Source organism: Ranitomeya variabilis, chromosome 1 (assembly GCF_051348905.1).
Source record: "Ranitomeya variabilis isolate aRanVar5 chromosome 1, aRanVar5.hap1, whole genome shotgun sequence".
Lineage (NCBI taxonomy): Eukaryota > Metazoa > Chordata > Amphibia > Anura > Dendrobatidae > Ranitomeya > Ranitomeya variabilis.
The window spans coordinates 223,874,053-223,891,502 of record NC_135232.1 but is presented as its reverse complement, the minus strand read 5'-3'; the positions used below and the strand labels follow the sequence as shown (position 1 = coordinate 223,891,502).

The 17,450-nt window shown below is 42.1% G+C and overlaps 1 protein-coding gene across 1 annotated transcript in view; it reads right to left on the bottom strand.

Moving 5' to 3' along the window:
- MLXIP (MLX interacting protein) overlaps positions 1–17,450 on the bottom strand; it is a 102,895-nt gene that overhangs the window by 45,737 nt on the left and 39,708 nt on the right. Inside the window, exon 2 of the mRNA XM_077293133.1 lies at positions 10–116. Within this exon, the coding sequence (XP_077149248.1) occupies positions 10–116 (107 nt within the window). The remainder of the gene's footprint in view (positions 1–9; positions 117–17,450) is intronic.

Below are 17,450 nucleotides of genomic sequence, written 5' to 3'. Positions count from 1 at the left end.
ATTACTTACACTGCATGTACCAGGCTCGCCAAATCGCATTGTTTAGACGGATTTTATCTCTCCATTGAAGCTTTAAGCCTTTAAAGTTCTTCCATTTCGGAGAAACCAACTTCCCACTATAAGAGAAAATAAATAATGTGCCTTTAGACGCATTTTATGTACGGACTATAGGAGTAATAATCATATAAAACAGCCATAGTTAACATTTCCTTTTCCCTTGTTTTTAGAATTCAAGATCAATTCTTACATAATGAAAATTCAATAACTAGAGTAATCCAGAATGGATACAATGGTACCCATCTCTCAGCTTCAGGCTGTAAACAAGGTTGTCCCATGCATTAAAAGTTCCTCCTAAAGTTTGCTATTGACCAGGCCCAGGAAAGATAGGGCCCACAGGCCAAATCTGGCACTTTTGGCTGTACCTCTACAACTCACAAACAGGGACAGTTAAAGAGCTGGAAAACCAACAGTATGATCACAGTCTGCTTGGATGCGGTGGGCACCTGTCCCGTGTGGACCTCTCCCATAAGATGCAGGTCTGCTTGGACGAGGTAGGTACTAGTGATGAGCGAGTATACTCGTTGCTCAGGTTTTCCCGAGCACGCTCGGGTGACCTCCGAGTATTTGTTAGTGTTTGGAGATTAAGTTTTCATCACCTCAGCTGAATGATTTACAGCAAGTAGCCAGGCTGAGTACATGTGGGGGGTTGCCTTGTTGCTAGGGAATTCCCACATGTAATCAAACTGTCTAGTAGTCGCAAATCATTCAGCTGCTGCAAGGAAAACTAAATCTCACAGCAGTCATAAATACTCGGATACCACCCGAGCGTGCTCGGGAAAACCCAAGCAACGAGTATATTCGCTCATCACTAGTAGGCACCCATCCCATGTAGATCTCACCCATAAGATGCAGGTCAAGTGCACATGCCACGATGTGATGCTGTGCGCTTCTTGATTCACCTAGTCCGTCTGGCTATTTGCAGCCTGCCGAGAAGGGCGCTTGGTTGCTTACTGAATGGTGCACTGCAAGGACTATAGTAAGAGAGTACTAAGCCAAGGTCGTAAGGGCACTGAGATATAAGGCGAGTGTCACGACCCGACGTGCGGACAGTCACAAAACATCGAAACACAAAAGGGTACACAGGGGACACTGTTGGTAGGAAACGGGGAATGGACACCTCCTGCACTCACCTGAGGATGTGCCCTGCTCATACTAGCGTCCCTATACGCGTTCTTTCACCCCGTCGTGGAGCAGGATACCTAATCCATCACTTGCCCTGCTCCTATCCCTAAGTAGGGAATTGGCAAGTGAGAACACTGGTCTCACTGCTGCACTAAGACAACACAAGGTAAGGCAAGAAACACCACAGGTGACCTTTTAAAAGGAAGGTGGGAATGGTCACCATCTGCATAAGCAAACTAGGCAGCAATGTAATTACACCAGCGGCCACCAGGGAAAAACCTGCATTAACCCCCAATAACCTGAAAGGAAAAAAGTTTTAATTCGAGAGACCAGATATGCCACAGAGCCAAACATGAATTGTGACAATGAGGTTGTTTTGATGGGCTGATAGCCCATTAAGCTCAATCATAAAACTGAATTTTCATTGGGGGGAGAAAAAAAAAAAAAGTCTTATTTCATGATTACCTTGCAGTGTAAACAGGCTGCCGAACCCCCAATGATCAAGCAAAAGTAGTGAAAAATATCACTGTTGGTACATCATCTTGTGTAAACAGCACTCACGCAAATGAGAAACATGACAGCCTATCCACACTGAATCCAGATGGCTCACTGAACATCGCTCACTTTGGACTGCCTGTATAAACTGCTGATCGGTAAGATGGGTACAGCAGATCGGTAAAGGTGTACTGATCGGTGAAAACATCGTGCCACTGATAAGTTGGTGTTGACGACCCTTAGGAACCTCCATTCAAGTCCCAGAAAAATTTCGTATTGCACATACACTGACAAAGCAACGGAAACCAGATACCCAGAAGTTCTAGAATTTTTCATTATTCAGAAATTAAAGATTCATTTACATAAAACCAGAATATTCTAATACCAAGCTTCCCCGTTTGCATAGGTTTAATAATTACGAGTATTGGCTGTTCTGACCTTGGCTCTAAGCCTAGACACCATTCCCAGCCCTGAGAGCACAGACAGCTGCTGGTGCCTAACTGTGCCAAATAACAGGCATTATTCATCAGAGCGTCTTGTTACAGTAACCCCCCCTAACAGCAGCATCTTCAGCGGTCCTCGGATAACTCCGATCCGCTCACAGATGCAGTGTAGGAGCTCGCAGGCGGCAGGATGAGCAATGATGAACGTGGGACAGACGGGGACACATACACAGGAGCTCTTGTTAACGCTGCGCCAACAACACACCCCGTCCTTGTAAAATTAATTCATTAAATACTGCTTAACAGCTTTGTGTATAATACAACAGATTTACCCTCCATGAGAGGATTTCATTTTACTGTGTCTTCATGTGTTGTACAAAACAAGTGGCTATGATGAACGATGCTCGTAACCGGGAACATGACAGGACTGAGCATGCGACAGGTCTTTATAACAATCACTTAGTAAAAAGGACCTTTAAAAAAGGGTCTTTTATTGTACAGTCACAAAAAAAAAAAGGTTTTGTCTTTTTAATATAACACACACACACACGAGATGTCAGCAGATGCTTTACTAGAAAAATATTGGTAGAGGCCAATGAATTATTTTCAAGATATTTTGCATCTACAATAGCTGCATTGTCTTGATTACATGCAATGTAGCAGGTCAGGTACATGGTCAAAGGCTAGATCCAATGGCACCTGGTGGCACCTGGCGCATGCGCAGTATAGTCTTTGCCTCCAATTTCACTGAAGGCGGATTGTGGTGACGTTATCGTTCTGGATGACACAGTTGACTCCTCCCCTTTGACTATGTACAGATCATTTGGCTACAGCGCCTAAATCCTCAGGACAGGTTCCTTATAAACTAAATATCTTATTAAACTGTACCGTAGCACTGGCAGCTAAACCAACCACACTTCATGTAGCAGAACACATTTAAAAGGGAACTTGTCACCAGGTTTGGCCGATAAAGAGATACGGCCATCACCTTTCAGGGCTGATATACGGCATTCTATAATACTGTACATAAGCCCCCAACCTGTAAGAGAAGAAAAATAACTTATTATACTCGCCTGCGGCGCAGTCCGGTCTGATGGTGTCACTGGTCTTGGTCCGGCGCCTCGATTCTTCTTGCGATGCTGCCCTCCTGCTTGCTTCGGGTGGATGACGCGTCTCCCCGGCACCGTGCTCCTGCGCAGGCGTACTTCTGTCCTGCAGTGCGCAGGTGCTGGGAAAGGTCAGAGAGCCCCGGTGCATGCGCATTGCAATACTGTGCCGAGGAGACTGTGTGGATGTGTCATCCATGCGAAGAAGGAGGACGAGGATTATAAGAAGATGGGAAGTGCTGGACCAAGACCTGCGACACCCCTTGGACCGGACCGCCCCGCAGGTGAGTAAAAAGTTATTTTCCTTCTCTTACAGGTCGGGTTGGGGGCAGATATACAGCATTATAGAATGCCGTATATCAGCCCTGAAAGGTGATGGCTGTATCTCTTATCGGCCAAACCTGGTGACAGGTTCACTTTAAAAAAAGAGGTTGTCCACCACTTTTACATTGATGATCCCTAGGAGAGGTCATCAATGTTTCATCGGCTGGGGTCCGACACCCAGCACCCCCACCGATCAGCTGTTATCGGAGTCAGCAGGAAGTACTCACTTGCTGAGCAGGCGGTCTTCTGTCCCGGTAGTGGCCACCGCAGGTATTGCACCTCCGCCTACTATTGATTTCAATGTGTAGTACAACCAGAAGACTGAGCAGCTCGGCAAGAGTATTTCAGGCCAGACACCAATGACGCTGATAATAGCTGATCGTCGGAAGCGCCGGGTGTCGGACCCTGACCGATCAGACATTGATAACCTATCCTGGGGATCATCAATGTAAAAGTAGTGGACAACCTGTTTAATGAGTATGGGGGGCTTTAAGAGGAGCATTCGAGTCTGCAGATCTTCAGTACTTCATTGCGCTTTTTAAGATGCGTTTTGCTGCTCTTTGACCAATTTGTTCCTTTGGAGTTGTTCCTTTTTAAAATCCAAAGCATTGGGCACTTCACCAACAGAGGATATATCAGAGTCCTCATTAATCTAACGATTAGCCCAATGACAGTTAAACCTGACGATGGCAATGGATTTGGACCAAAAGATCTATCGTGTATGGGAGCCTAGTTTTTGCAACCTAATCTTGGAGCAGCATGATGTAGAGACAGAGACCCTGATTCCAATGATTTGTCACTTACTGGGCTGCGTGTTTTCATTTTGATAAAAAAATCACCATTTTAATCAGAAGATGATCACTAGTGGTCTAGTAAACCTGCTGCCATGTAGTCCTCCATAAAAACCACACCCCCAGCGCTGATTGGCAGCTTTCTGTGGGTGTGGGCGGGATTATACAGGGCTCAGTACTTAAGAGACTTGGTAGAAGAGGAGACAGATGTTCTGAAAACTACAGCAAGGAGCCCAGTAAGTAATACATCACTGGAATCAGGGTCTCTACCTCTACAATATGCTGCTCTGAGAGGCAATAGCAAAAAATCTGGAGACAGATTCTCTTTAATATATTGCATGTAATCTGACAGATTAAACTTTCGTGTAAAACATGAGTAATTTATACATTAAGTTTAATGCTCAAGTAATCCAAACTTAGTCTGTGTAAAAGTAAACCAGCTCACTTAGCCCTTCATTTTTGAAGTACCATGTGATCTCTGGCAACTGACTCCTATTTATAGGGCAGAACACAGCAGTCTTTCATCCCAAAGTCACTGAAAGGAAGTACCAATATAAAATCGCTGATGTAACCATGTTTGGAGTTATATAAACGTTCAAGATCAGGGTCACATGATCAAAATATATACACCCAAAGGGAAATTAATAATCATGTGCACTGGCACGCTGAAGAGGAAAACTCATTCCGAGAAGGTTCGGAAGGGAGAAGAATGAACTATGTCATCACAAATGTAATAAGAAAAATAAACATAAAATATCTTAAATTTATTTTCTTTAACAATGCCAAGAAAACCCGAAGACTGCAGGGCCATTGTGCATTAGCATCAATACATCATGTTATCCCCGGTCTCCTATGGATAGGAGAAAACTTGTTGATTGCTTGTGGTCTGACCACTGGGACCCCCAGGACCCCTGAACAGAGCTCTCCCGAGCGCAACTTTAAGGGAGAGGAGGTGTGCATACTTGGCCTGTGGGTGGAGAGAGCAGGTATAGGTTGGTGCCAGACCACTACATATGGCAGCAGATTACAGGAAAGGGTGATCAACTGAGACTTCATGTGGAACACAATGATTTCCTAAAAGACTTGTCTGCGGTGGAAATAGATCACCTCCTAAAGTGAATGCATTAATTGGTTAGTCGTATTTAGGGACTCAGGAAAATCTGCAGACTGGACAGCTAATGGGCAAGAATACAACAGAGCAGCCAATCATATAACGTATTAAAGGGGATGTCTATTTGAGTGTATGTACAGTGGACAGAAAAAGCCTATGCACCCAATAAAGTGCCAGGAGTTTTGGCATGAAAAAATTTTTTTTTTTTACAAAATTATATATATATATATATATATATCACAAAAAAAAAAAGAACACAGCAGCACATGTACTTGAATCTAGGCCATGTGAAAACACAGACAGATATCCAATATGAATCATACCTCTCAAAAATATTTTCACAAATTTTTTTTCATAAAACTTACAGTAATAGATGAATTGAAGATTCTTAGCGCTAAGAATCTTCAATTCATCTATTACTGTAAGTAATTATTACATGGCCTAGATTCATGTACATGTGCTGCTGTGTTCTTTTTTGTCTATATTGTGCAGTTTGCAGCGTGCACGTGTTCACACTGTGAGTGCTTGTTGTTTTGTTTTTTTTCCCCTCTATTTACCGTAGTTACTGGATGCTGGCTGCTTCCAGACTGATCTTGCACTCCTCTCATTGACCCTGCAGGTGGCGGTAATCAACTCTTCCTGCCCATAAATTGTAGGTTTAGCCCAGAGTGACATAATGTCCATAGTTGTAGGCTGGTGGCCCAAGAGTGGCATGTATGGTAGAGTAGGACCCATCAGAAGATCACCTTGCCGTGGTTGATGGGCACACATGAATTGGCCAATTTATGCGCCAAGAATCTTCAATTCATCTATTACTGTAGGTTTTATGAAAATTTTTTTTTTTTTTTTTTTTTTTTTTTTTTTAATTTGTGAAAAAATATTTTTGAGAGGTATGATTCATATTGGATATTTGTCTGTTTTCACATGGCCTAGATTCATGTACATGTGCTGCTGTGTTCTTTTTTGTCTATATTGTGCAGTTTGCAGCGTGCACGTGTTCACAGTGGGAGTGCTGGTTGAGATATAGATAGATATATATACTAAATAATATATAATAATATATATATATACACACATATGCATACATACATGCATACATACTACGGTTTCCTCCCGCATTCCAGAGACATACTGATAGGGAATTTAGATTGTGAGCCCCAATGGGGACAACGACGATCATGTGTGCAACCTGTAAAGCGCTGCGGAATATGTTAGTGCTATATAAAAATAAAGATTATTATGATTATTTTATTATTATGATATATATATCTAATATATAAAGCTGAATGTGTATGTATGTCTGGGATTGGCATCTGCACCGTCGCAGCTACAGCCACAAAATTTTGCACAGTCACACGTCTGGACCCCCGAGAGTGTCATAGGCTATGTTGTGAGGCGAAATTTTAGCCCTGCGCGTTCCAATTCACCAAACACTTTTGCCCCTATCTACATAATGGGGAAAAAGTGAAAGGAAAAGTGTTGGAGGCAAATTGACAGCTGCCAGATGTGAACAAGGGGGACTTAAAGAGTGAGAGCGATGGCGCCAAAGAGTACATACCGTACAGTTGCTAAGGTGGGGCCCCGACATGGGATACTCACCACACATGGGGATATAAACACACACAAAATGCGCCACACACACTTCACCACACATACAAGAGTCGCCGCTCAAAATTCGCCACGCGCAAAACTCGCCACATGCAAAACTAGGCTCACGCAAAATTCGCCACACGTGCAAAACTCACCTCATGGAAAACTCGCCACACGCAAAACTTGCACACGCAGAAAAATTGCCACATGCACAAAAGTTGCAACACATGCAAAAGTTGCCTCACACAAAACTTGCACATACTCAAAACGCACCACACATAAAACTCGCCACACGCAAAACTCGCCATGTGCAAAACTTGCTGCACACAACTTGCTACACTAACTCAACACACACAACTTGACACATGAAACTCGCCCTAAAACACACACAAGTCTGGTATTATCCTTCAAAATAATACTAGCTGAAGAGCCCGGCGTTGCCTGGGCATAGTAAAAATCTGTCGTTAGTTATAGCACCTCACTTCTCTTATTTTCCCATCACGCCTCTCATCTCTCATTTTGTCCCTTACACACCTCATTTTCCCCCTCACTCCTCTCATTCCCCCCTAACACGTCATTTCGACCTCACATCTGTCATTTTCCGTTCACTCCACTAGTTTCCCTCACTCCTCTCATTTTGCACTCACACCTTTTCATTTTCACCTCACACCCCTCATTTTCCCCTCAGTATATACATGTTTGTCATCTCCCTTATATATAGTATACACCTGTATGTAATCTCCTGTATATACCTGCATGTCATCTCCTGTATATAGTATGTACCTGTATGTCATCTCCTCCTGTATATAGTATATACCTGTGTGTCATCTCCTCCTGTATTAGACCTCGTTCACACGTTATTTGCTCAGTATTTTTACCTCAGTATTTGTAAGCTAAATTGGCAGCCTGATAAATCCCCAGCCAACAGTAAGCCCACCCCCTGGCAGTGTATATTAGCTCACACATACACATAATAGACAGGTCATGTGACGGACAGCTGCCGTATTTCCTATATGGTACATTTGTTGCTCTTGTAGTTTGTCTGCTTATTAAGCAGATTTTTATTTTTTAAGGATAATACCAGACTTGTGTGTGTTTTAGGGCGAGTTTCATGTGTCAAGTTGTGTGTGTTGAGTTGCGTATGGCGATATGCATGTAGCGACTTTTGTGAGATGTTTTGTGTGGCGACATGCATGTAGCAACTTTTTGTGTGTCGAGTTGCATGTGACAGGTTAGTGCAGCAAGTGGTGTGCAGCAAGTTTTGCGCATGGCGAGTTTTGCGCGTGGCGAGTTTTATGTGTTGTGCGTTTTGAGTATGTGCAAGTTTTGTGTGAGGCAACTTTTACATGTGGTGCAACTTTTGTACATGTGGCAATTTTTCCGTGTGTGCAAGTTTTGCGTGTGGCAAGTTTTCCAAGAGGTGAGTTTTGCACGTGTGGAGAGTTTTGCGTGAGCCTAGTTTTGCATGTGGCGAGTTTTGCGCGTGGTGAGTTTTGAGTGGCGACTTTTGTGTTTCGACTTTTATGTGGCGAGGTTGGTGTATGTGTGGTGAAATGTGTGCTGAGGGTGGTATATGTGTTCAAGCACGTGGTAGTGTGTGGCGCATTTTGTGTGTGTGTTCATATCCCCGTGTGTGGTGATTATCCCATGTCGGTGCCCCACCTTAGCAACTGTACAGTATATTCTCTTTGGCGCCATCGCTCTCATTCTTTAAGTCCCCCTTGTTCACATCTGGCAGCTGTCAATTTGCCTCCAACACTTTTCCTTTCACTTTTTCCCCATTATGTAGATAGGGGCAAAATTGTTTGGTGAATTGGAACGCACGGGGTTAAAATTTTGCCTCACAACATAGCCTAAGACGCTTTCGGGGTCCAGACGTGTGACTGTGCAAAATTTTGTGGCTGTAGCTGCAACGGTGCAGATGCCAATCCCGGACATACACACACACACACACGCACACACATTCAGCTTTATATATTAGATATTAGCATGGCTAAGGGTCATATAATCGCCGGGAAGAATATGTGACAGAGATAGCTTGTCTCTGTGATGTAACCCGCAGCGTTTTCTTTAATGCACATAAGCACTACGGGTTACGGTTGGTTGCTGTGGGGGTCTGGCTACCCATATACCTCACCCCTGGGTAGGGGCATCACCATACCTCTATATGTGTTTGAGGACCTGCGGTGATGTCACGACCACGTGACTAATCGTGTGATGGGTTCCTGGGTGTGGTTAGAGCTATATAATGTAGGCTACTGCTTAAAGGGAACTAGTATGTGGGGAGGTGGAAGCCTCCAGTGTTTGTTGAGGCTCCAGGACTGAGCCTGAAGGACTGGACACCTGTACTTTCTTTTGGCTGAGCTAAAGGCTAATTTGTTTTTCTGTTTTGCTTTGTGGGTTTGTGAAACAATAAACCCTGTGAACTTTTTAAAAGGAACGTGCCTCCTGATTGCCACGCGCTGCACCTGAGCGAGTGCAACCCCTACAATATAAATATATATCAGTAAAACATAATACAAGACAACACACACACGCAAATATACATCATACCAAGAATAAAAGGTGGAAAGGTTCTCAAATGTAATGGCACCCATAATCCATGAAAATCCTTTGAGAAAGAAGAAAAAAAAACACCAAAACATAAATGATGATATGGAGAAGGAAAATAAAAAAGAACAAAATAATATGGTTTCATAAGTGTGAACACCTTATAATTAGGGAAGTGGTTGTGTTCAGAATCTCTACTCACAATTCCGCCACATTCAGTATTTGGTCAGTATTTTACATCAGTATTTAAGCCAAAACCAGGAGTGGAACAAACAGGAAAAGTATAATAGAAACACAACACCACTTCTGTATTTATCACCCACTCCTGGTTTTGGCTTAGGCTGTGTTCACATGCCCAGTAGTGATCAGTTAGAGGAGATCCAACGGCAATAAGTTGTGCAGATATAACTTAAGCCCGTTTTTAAATATTGATCTCTGCTGGATCTGTTTCTTTAACATTGAAGTCTATGGAAAACAGATTTGTTAATCAGACATTTTTCTTTCATTTGTAACTGAGCAAGAAAAGAAACCTTTTTGCTTACAGGATGATAAAAAAAAAAAAAAGTAGGCGTACAATTTCTATTTTTAACTCAGCGTAAACTGACTTGCGGTGCACATTTCAAATCCGCAACACATCCGCAACACATGTCAATTTCGAGGGTACGCCAAGTTTTAAGTGCAGATTTTTCCCATAGACTTTGCATAAGATGCAGAAAATTCAAAAGGTAAAAAACGTACGCGCATCAAGAATGCATGTGATCTGCATGACTATATCAATAATGCTAATATATCAATGAAATCAGCTATTGGGAAGTATCAAACAAAAGGAGCTTTATTTACCATATTTAAAAACACTATAAAAAAACAAAACAAAAAAAAACACATGCAAGTAACCAAATTGATTTAAATAAGTGGCAGAAAATGCAACAGCAAAAAACTCACTGACAGCTCATCATGGGAACAGTCAGCTCCTAAGTAAAAATTAACCCCAGAAAATGTGTCTACGCAGCACAGCAGAGTGCAGTTTAACCTTTATCCAAGTTGGACAGACATTTGATAAGCTGACCTGTCCGCCGCCCAGCAAATAAATACCAATGAAACCACACGTATAAGAAGCACAGTGTAGGCAGAAGCATTAAACCAGACAGGTTTTTCATTTTTCAAATTAAAAACAAACGAACAAAAAAAAATAAAAAAATAAATGTATGTATGTATGTATGTATGTATGTATGTATGTATGTATGTATGTATGTATGTATGTATGTATATATATATATATATATATATTTTTTTTTTATAGAGTGAGCGGATTGGACATCTGCTCTTTCGTGTGGTGAGGACTTCTGCAAATAATGTAATAATAACAGAATAATGAAAGACCAAACAGGAAGATAACAATGAAAAACATAACAGCATAATTCAATGCATTTATCCCAACACCAAGTTTTAGCGCACAGTGGGTTAAAATATAAAATAACACACGAGTGTCTGATAGTGCAGTAATCCACTCAGGTCTGTAAATGGGAATTCTAAAAGCGTAATATTTAGAAACGATAATATATATTTCTCATGGGAACCAAACAATTTACAAATACATTCTCACATATCTGATCCCTATGTCAATATTTTTAAAAAACAGATCCTGAATGTTGTGTGCACAACTGGGTCATGTGACATTAGTAACGCTCTGCCAAATAGAGAGGCGATAGGTTGCAGATTGCTGGGGGTCCCACTCAGTAGGGGCTCTAGCAAAGTACTCGACTAGGTCGGTCCCAGCTTGGCTCAGTAAAGTGATGGAGCGCATGCATGTGTCTTCCGCAAGAATGGTAGTAGTCACAGAGGTGGCACCCCAAGCGGTACTCATCATAAGTTGTGTTTGAGGAACATGTAAGTTACTTCATATTTTCACATTTTAAATCCTGAATTCTTAGATATTTGCTTTTATTCACAGACATGAATGCTGTAGCCATATTTAGTGCAAAAAAACTCTGTTTATGGCCAGATCCTAGTAGCCACAGTGCAGAAATTTCTAATGCCTTCAGTCTACAAAGATCAATGTTAAGGCGTGTCGGCAGCATGCTGGTTTGACGCTCATCAGATCCAGTTTCTTCTCTCACCTTACTGGGCTATGCCAAGTACCTTATAGTCCAACATACACTTTAGGCATCTGTCAGCCAAACGATCGTTCAGCCAGCAGCTATCTCGCATATAGGAGCGCTTTATGAGACATGTCTGGCAGTGGCTTATTTCCAAGTAGAACAAAAGGATCACAAATCCGAAATCCGATATGTCAACTCCTTAAAAGAGGTTGTCCAGGATTATTTATTTATTTGTATCATGAACCTAAAAACCTAACAGGCAGGTAGTTGCTAGCAGAGGCAAATACCAGCCTGTTCTACCCAGCACTGGTTCAGAGCGGTCACAGACTGCTCCTGCTGGCGATTCAGCTGCCTGCTTCACTTCAACAGGGCAGCTCTTCTACTACTGGGCTGTTCTGCTGATGGTGACTGACTGCTGACATCATGCTGATTGACAGCCAGCTCCCTGCAGTTAAGCGGTCACGGCCCAACACAGCAGAACGGAAGAGAAGCAGCTGCATTGCCGATGTGACGTCAGTGGAAAAAGGCAATCTGTCTGGTGCCCCCAAACACATTAGACTTGCAACCTAACCCATCATTATATGTGGACTTGGCTGTCATTTGTTCTCAAGCCCCCCCCCCCCATCCCCCAATACACAGACTTGTGTTGGGAGAGAAAGCTGTAAAAAAAGAAATAAATAAAAAAAAGTAATCTAATAGGCAGCGTTAGATCACAGTCTTGACCAGTGAACTTGGAAACGACTGTCCATATATGCATTTAGTTTTACATCTCTAACCATCATTGATGACGTTGAGGGAAGACCCTGCCAGTCACATCATACATAGATCACACATGGGTAGTGATAATATCAGGCTGACATGACACGCAAACTTGACATACAGCTACTTGACCCAGCTATTAAAATATCAAATGTAACTGTGCTAGATACAAGGGGTGCAGTAGCCATCTAATTTTAGGTATTGACACCGACTATCATCTTCCATCCAGCTCTTCCCAAGGATCATGTTCTTCAAACCTCTTGTCCAGCTCTAAAAATAACCAAGAAGAAGAAACTCAAAACAAAGTGCCCGCATCATTCAGATTGTATATAGAATAGGCACCGAGCATCCACATCCCAGGGATAATATTTATACACGTCCTGACATACTGGATATCATCAGCAAGTGCCTGGTAGGGCAAAATCTGGCCACAAAAACCTGTCCTTGGTGATCGGAATGCCAGACGCCACAGAAAATCTACTTGTAAAGCTTAGAAAAACATTACAAGGACACTGACTGCGTACACAAGATTACTAGTGTAAATCGACCTTAGACTTTAAAGCCTGGAGATCTGCACATAAGTTTATAGTGAAAAGAATATTTTAAAAAAGGACAGATTCCTGGAACACAGCAATGCCTTATAAATTGTGGGAGGTCATCTGCTCTAGTAGGAAATGGTTGGAAAATGTTTAGTATAAGCTTGATACCTAAAGCTTTTCTGCCTACGTAAGCGTGATGTTATGATGTAATAGAGCAGGAGGCCCCAATCTGTGGCTCAGGAGCCAAATGTGGCTCATAGACCAGTGATGAGTGGCTCACAGCCATCTGCTCGCTTGGTACATTGGCACCAGGTCTAGCAAACAGCTATGAAGAGTAGTTCTCCAGATGGTGAATGTTGTGAGCAGCCCTCACAGAAGGGCAGATATGGATGAGCATATACTGGCCTTGGGTAGAGAGAAATTAAAACATAATTGTATATGAACGCTGCATGTGCAGAGAGGTGAACGGGCTCAATAATAAGTCTAAGGGTCCGTAGACTGCTCCAAGAGTGAATGAATGGACCCATAAACTTACTATTGAGCCCTGCTCTGTGCCTGAAGGTCATGCCGTAGCTACGGACCTCTGGGTGGTCTTTCAACTTATCAGTGGTCCCACACCTTAATTGATCAGAAGAACTGAATAGCGCCTGTCATACATAAAAACTTTTATACAGAGTGATTCAATAGCTACTTTACTCGGCAAAAATTGCTGTAACTTCTAAAAGACGGTCAAGATTTGGACTGTATCTACTTTGGTTCTTGAGAAGTGGATGCAATGAACATCAGCGACGAGAAACATCCTCGCCGACTTGTCGCCCCGCCATTGGATGTGGTTCACAAGTCTCTCGGAGCTGAATGTGGCTCTCAAGGTACGCAAGATCGGGAACCAGTGTAACAGAGGGACATAACACTGCCCATCTGTCATGACCCATCTATGAGCAGCTTGACTGAATTCATCCTTGGTGGGTTCAGATTTTCTTTATAAAACGAAGGTTGCCAAGTGTTGATGGTTTTAAGAGACCATGTCAGATATCAGCAGTGTGACCCCTACAATCAAAGTGAGAAACCTGGTGCCTTTACTGCTGTGCCAACACAACAATGTTTTCACCCACATGGTGGCATCTGGTAATGTATCATCTTCCATACAGTTCTCCCCATTGATCATTATTCTTCAAACCTGTTCAGCTCTAAATCAAACTCAACTCCATTCATTTCAGCTTGATGAAAGGTACAGCAATAAAGGAGTCCTGCAGACTGAACAGTCATGATCCCAAATATATGGTCCTTCCTATTCTCTGGATATTAATGCACATATTAGCCAAGGACATCTAGATCATTTAAGCAGGGTGTAGAGTGCAAACTCTTAGGAGCAAGCACTGCTATGCATGGGAGAGATGTTCTGGACAGCTGCTGGTTGAACAATCAGCTGAACCATAGTTTGGTTGTCAGCCATATACTTAGCATAATGTTATATATAAAAAAAACTAGTATATGCATTTTACTTTGCATGTTCCCAATGAAGAGGTGTCTGCATGGAGCAGCGGCCAGACACACGTCGTGACATTTTATTTGACGTCTACAAGACAAACAGCCAAGCACTTGTGACCCCGGCATTAGTGATAATGGGGCTTCCAGAACGGACAGTTAATAAATGCACTGTTTGGGAAAACCCCTTTTAAAGCCCAAATATCCATTTCAAACATTAGCCTGCCCTCAGCAATGGTTAATAATAGACCTTTCTGTATTCACATCAGCCCAGCGCTCTTTTGGCAGTTAACTGTTATGATCCTAGTGGCTGAGGATCACAAAACGGACTAGCTAAGTTTATGAACATAGACACGAGCTCTAGGGAGGTGGTAACTGGACTGACCGCAAACCTGATCCTAACCAACACACTAAAGGTAGCCGGTGAACGTGCCTAAAATCCTGGACGTCTCGACGCAGCCTGAGAAACTATCTACTCCTGGAGGGAAAGTAAGACCTCACTTGCCTCAAGAGAAATCACCCCAAAGATATAGGAAGCCCCCAACAAATAATAACGGTGAGGTAAGGGGAAAACACAAACGTAGAAATGAAAACAGATACAGCAAATGAGGCCCGCTAATACTAGACAGCAGAAGACAGATAGGGAACTGTGCGGTCAGTAAAAAACCCTATGCAAAATATCCACGCTGAGAATACAAGAACCCCCACACCAACTAACGGTGTGAGGGGAGAAACTCAGCCCCCTAGAGCTACCAGCAAGCAAGGAAATCACATATTAGCAAGCTGGACACGAAACAAAAATAAACCAAGAAACATATGACCACTGATGGTCAAAAAATGAACCAAGCAAAACTTAGCTTCTCTTGAAGAGACTGATAACGAAGGACTGCAGGAGAGCTCCAAAATAGCACTGAAGACATTGACAGCAGGCAACAACTGAGAGTCCAGGTGAACTAAATAGGGAACCAGCTAACAGATAACGAGACAGCTGATCAAGCCTCAGACCTGCAGAATGACACAAAGAGCCACCCGAGGGAGCCCAAAGACAGCACTCACACAGTACCAGTTTTGACCACAAGAGGGAGCCCAAAAACAGAGTTCACAACAGTTAACATGCTAACCAGAATTGGCACAGTACTAAATGACGTGGCACGCCGGACTGAGTAAATAGGACATGCTACATAATGATATCCAGCAGATTTTGGGGGTCCCAAACCAAACATGCCATGAAGTGAAACCAGGTTTCCATTGGGAGATTTTACACTAAATATATTCTAGCAATTGATAATCAGTAACTGCAATTATCGCTGGTACATTCAGCACAGTGTGCTCCAGATTTGGCCTGGTCCTTCACTCTGTGCCTGCTTTAAGAGATATATAGTAACACTATTGTTTAGGACAGGCCCATGGCAAGTAAACTAACCCCCTTCATGACCTTGGGATTTTCATTTTTTGTTTTGCTCCCCTTCTTCACAGAGCCATATATTGTTCGGTCAATATGGACGAGTTAGGGCTTGTTTCCTTGCGGAATGAGTCGCACTTTTGAACTACACCATTAATTTTACCATATAGTGTACTGGGAATAAATTCCAAATGCGGTGAAATGGCAAATAAAGTGCAATTCCACAATTTATTTTATTTACCATTTACCATGTTCACTAAATGCTAAAACTGACCTGCCATTATTATTCTCCAGGTCATACTGAGTTCACAGATACCAAACATGTACAGGTTTTTTTTTTTAACCACATAAATAAAAATAAGAAAATCCAAAGTTTGGAAGGGAAAAAAAAAAAAAAAAAAAAAATGCGCCACAGAGTGACTGCAGACTTGTAGCCCAAGACCAGACAACCCCCCAATCATTTAAAATGTAATTATGCCTACGCACAGATTAAAAAATAATATACCGTATGTATTATTTTTTTTTATCTGTACATAGGCCATAATTACATTTTAAATGATTGTGTGTGTGTGTGTGTGTGTGTGTGTGTGTGTGTGTGTGTGTGTGTGTGTGTGTGTGTGTGTGTGTGTGTGTGTGTGTGTGTGTGTATTTCCATTTGAAAAGCAAAATTAGTAATGCTTGCACTAGAGATTTGTGTTAATGAGCTTGGACCCAAGAACTTTTAAAAAGCAGTGTGGGAGGAAAGCGGAGTACCAGGAAAAAACAAACAAGGGGCGAGTATAAACTCTTTGCAGATGTTGTCATCGATGGCATCTGAACAGAGGACCCCAGCGCTGCAAAGCATTTTTTCAGAACGGTCATTTAAATGGATTGAAAGTCTTGTAATACAATAAATGTTTACATCCACCAGAATATATGACATTAATAAAGCACCTTAGGGTTCGCTCACACAGCCATCGATTCTCTGATCCGAGAGAATTGGGTCAATTATGCAAATGACACTCACTTCAAAGTGAGTGTCAGTGCACAATGACGGAAGACCTTACCGTCTGAAACGCGTCGGTTAGACCATTATTACCCCTCTAGGGGTTGTGACATCCATGCTATTCCTGTTGATTATAAATAAATAAATAAATAAATAAATAAATAATAATAATAGCATGTTTTTAGAGAATCTTTGATTTTTTCTGCATTTGATCAGTTCACTGCGCTCCAATGTGGCTCATAGAGGAAGGTCCCAAGCTGGAAACCTACCTGTATAATTGTACTTATGAGAAAACTCCCTTCTAAAAAAGGCAAGTACAAACAATGCACACAAAGTATACTAAGAATAACGGTTTAAAAACTAACGTTTTGTTTTTTTATAGAATCCACAGATACAACAGATGCTGGTTGTTACATTCTTGGCTATAAGCCAACCTAAGCTTCGCAATAAAATGATAAATTAACAAAAGTCCAGCGGACCTTTCAAATCATAAGAGATTTTACATGTAATGAGTTTATTACTCTTAGTAAATAGTACAGGCTCCCGTGCAGGAATCTATACACTAGATACACTAATATGTCTTGGGAAA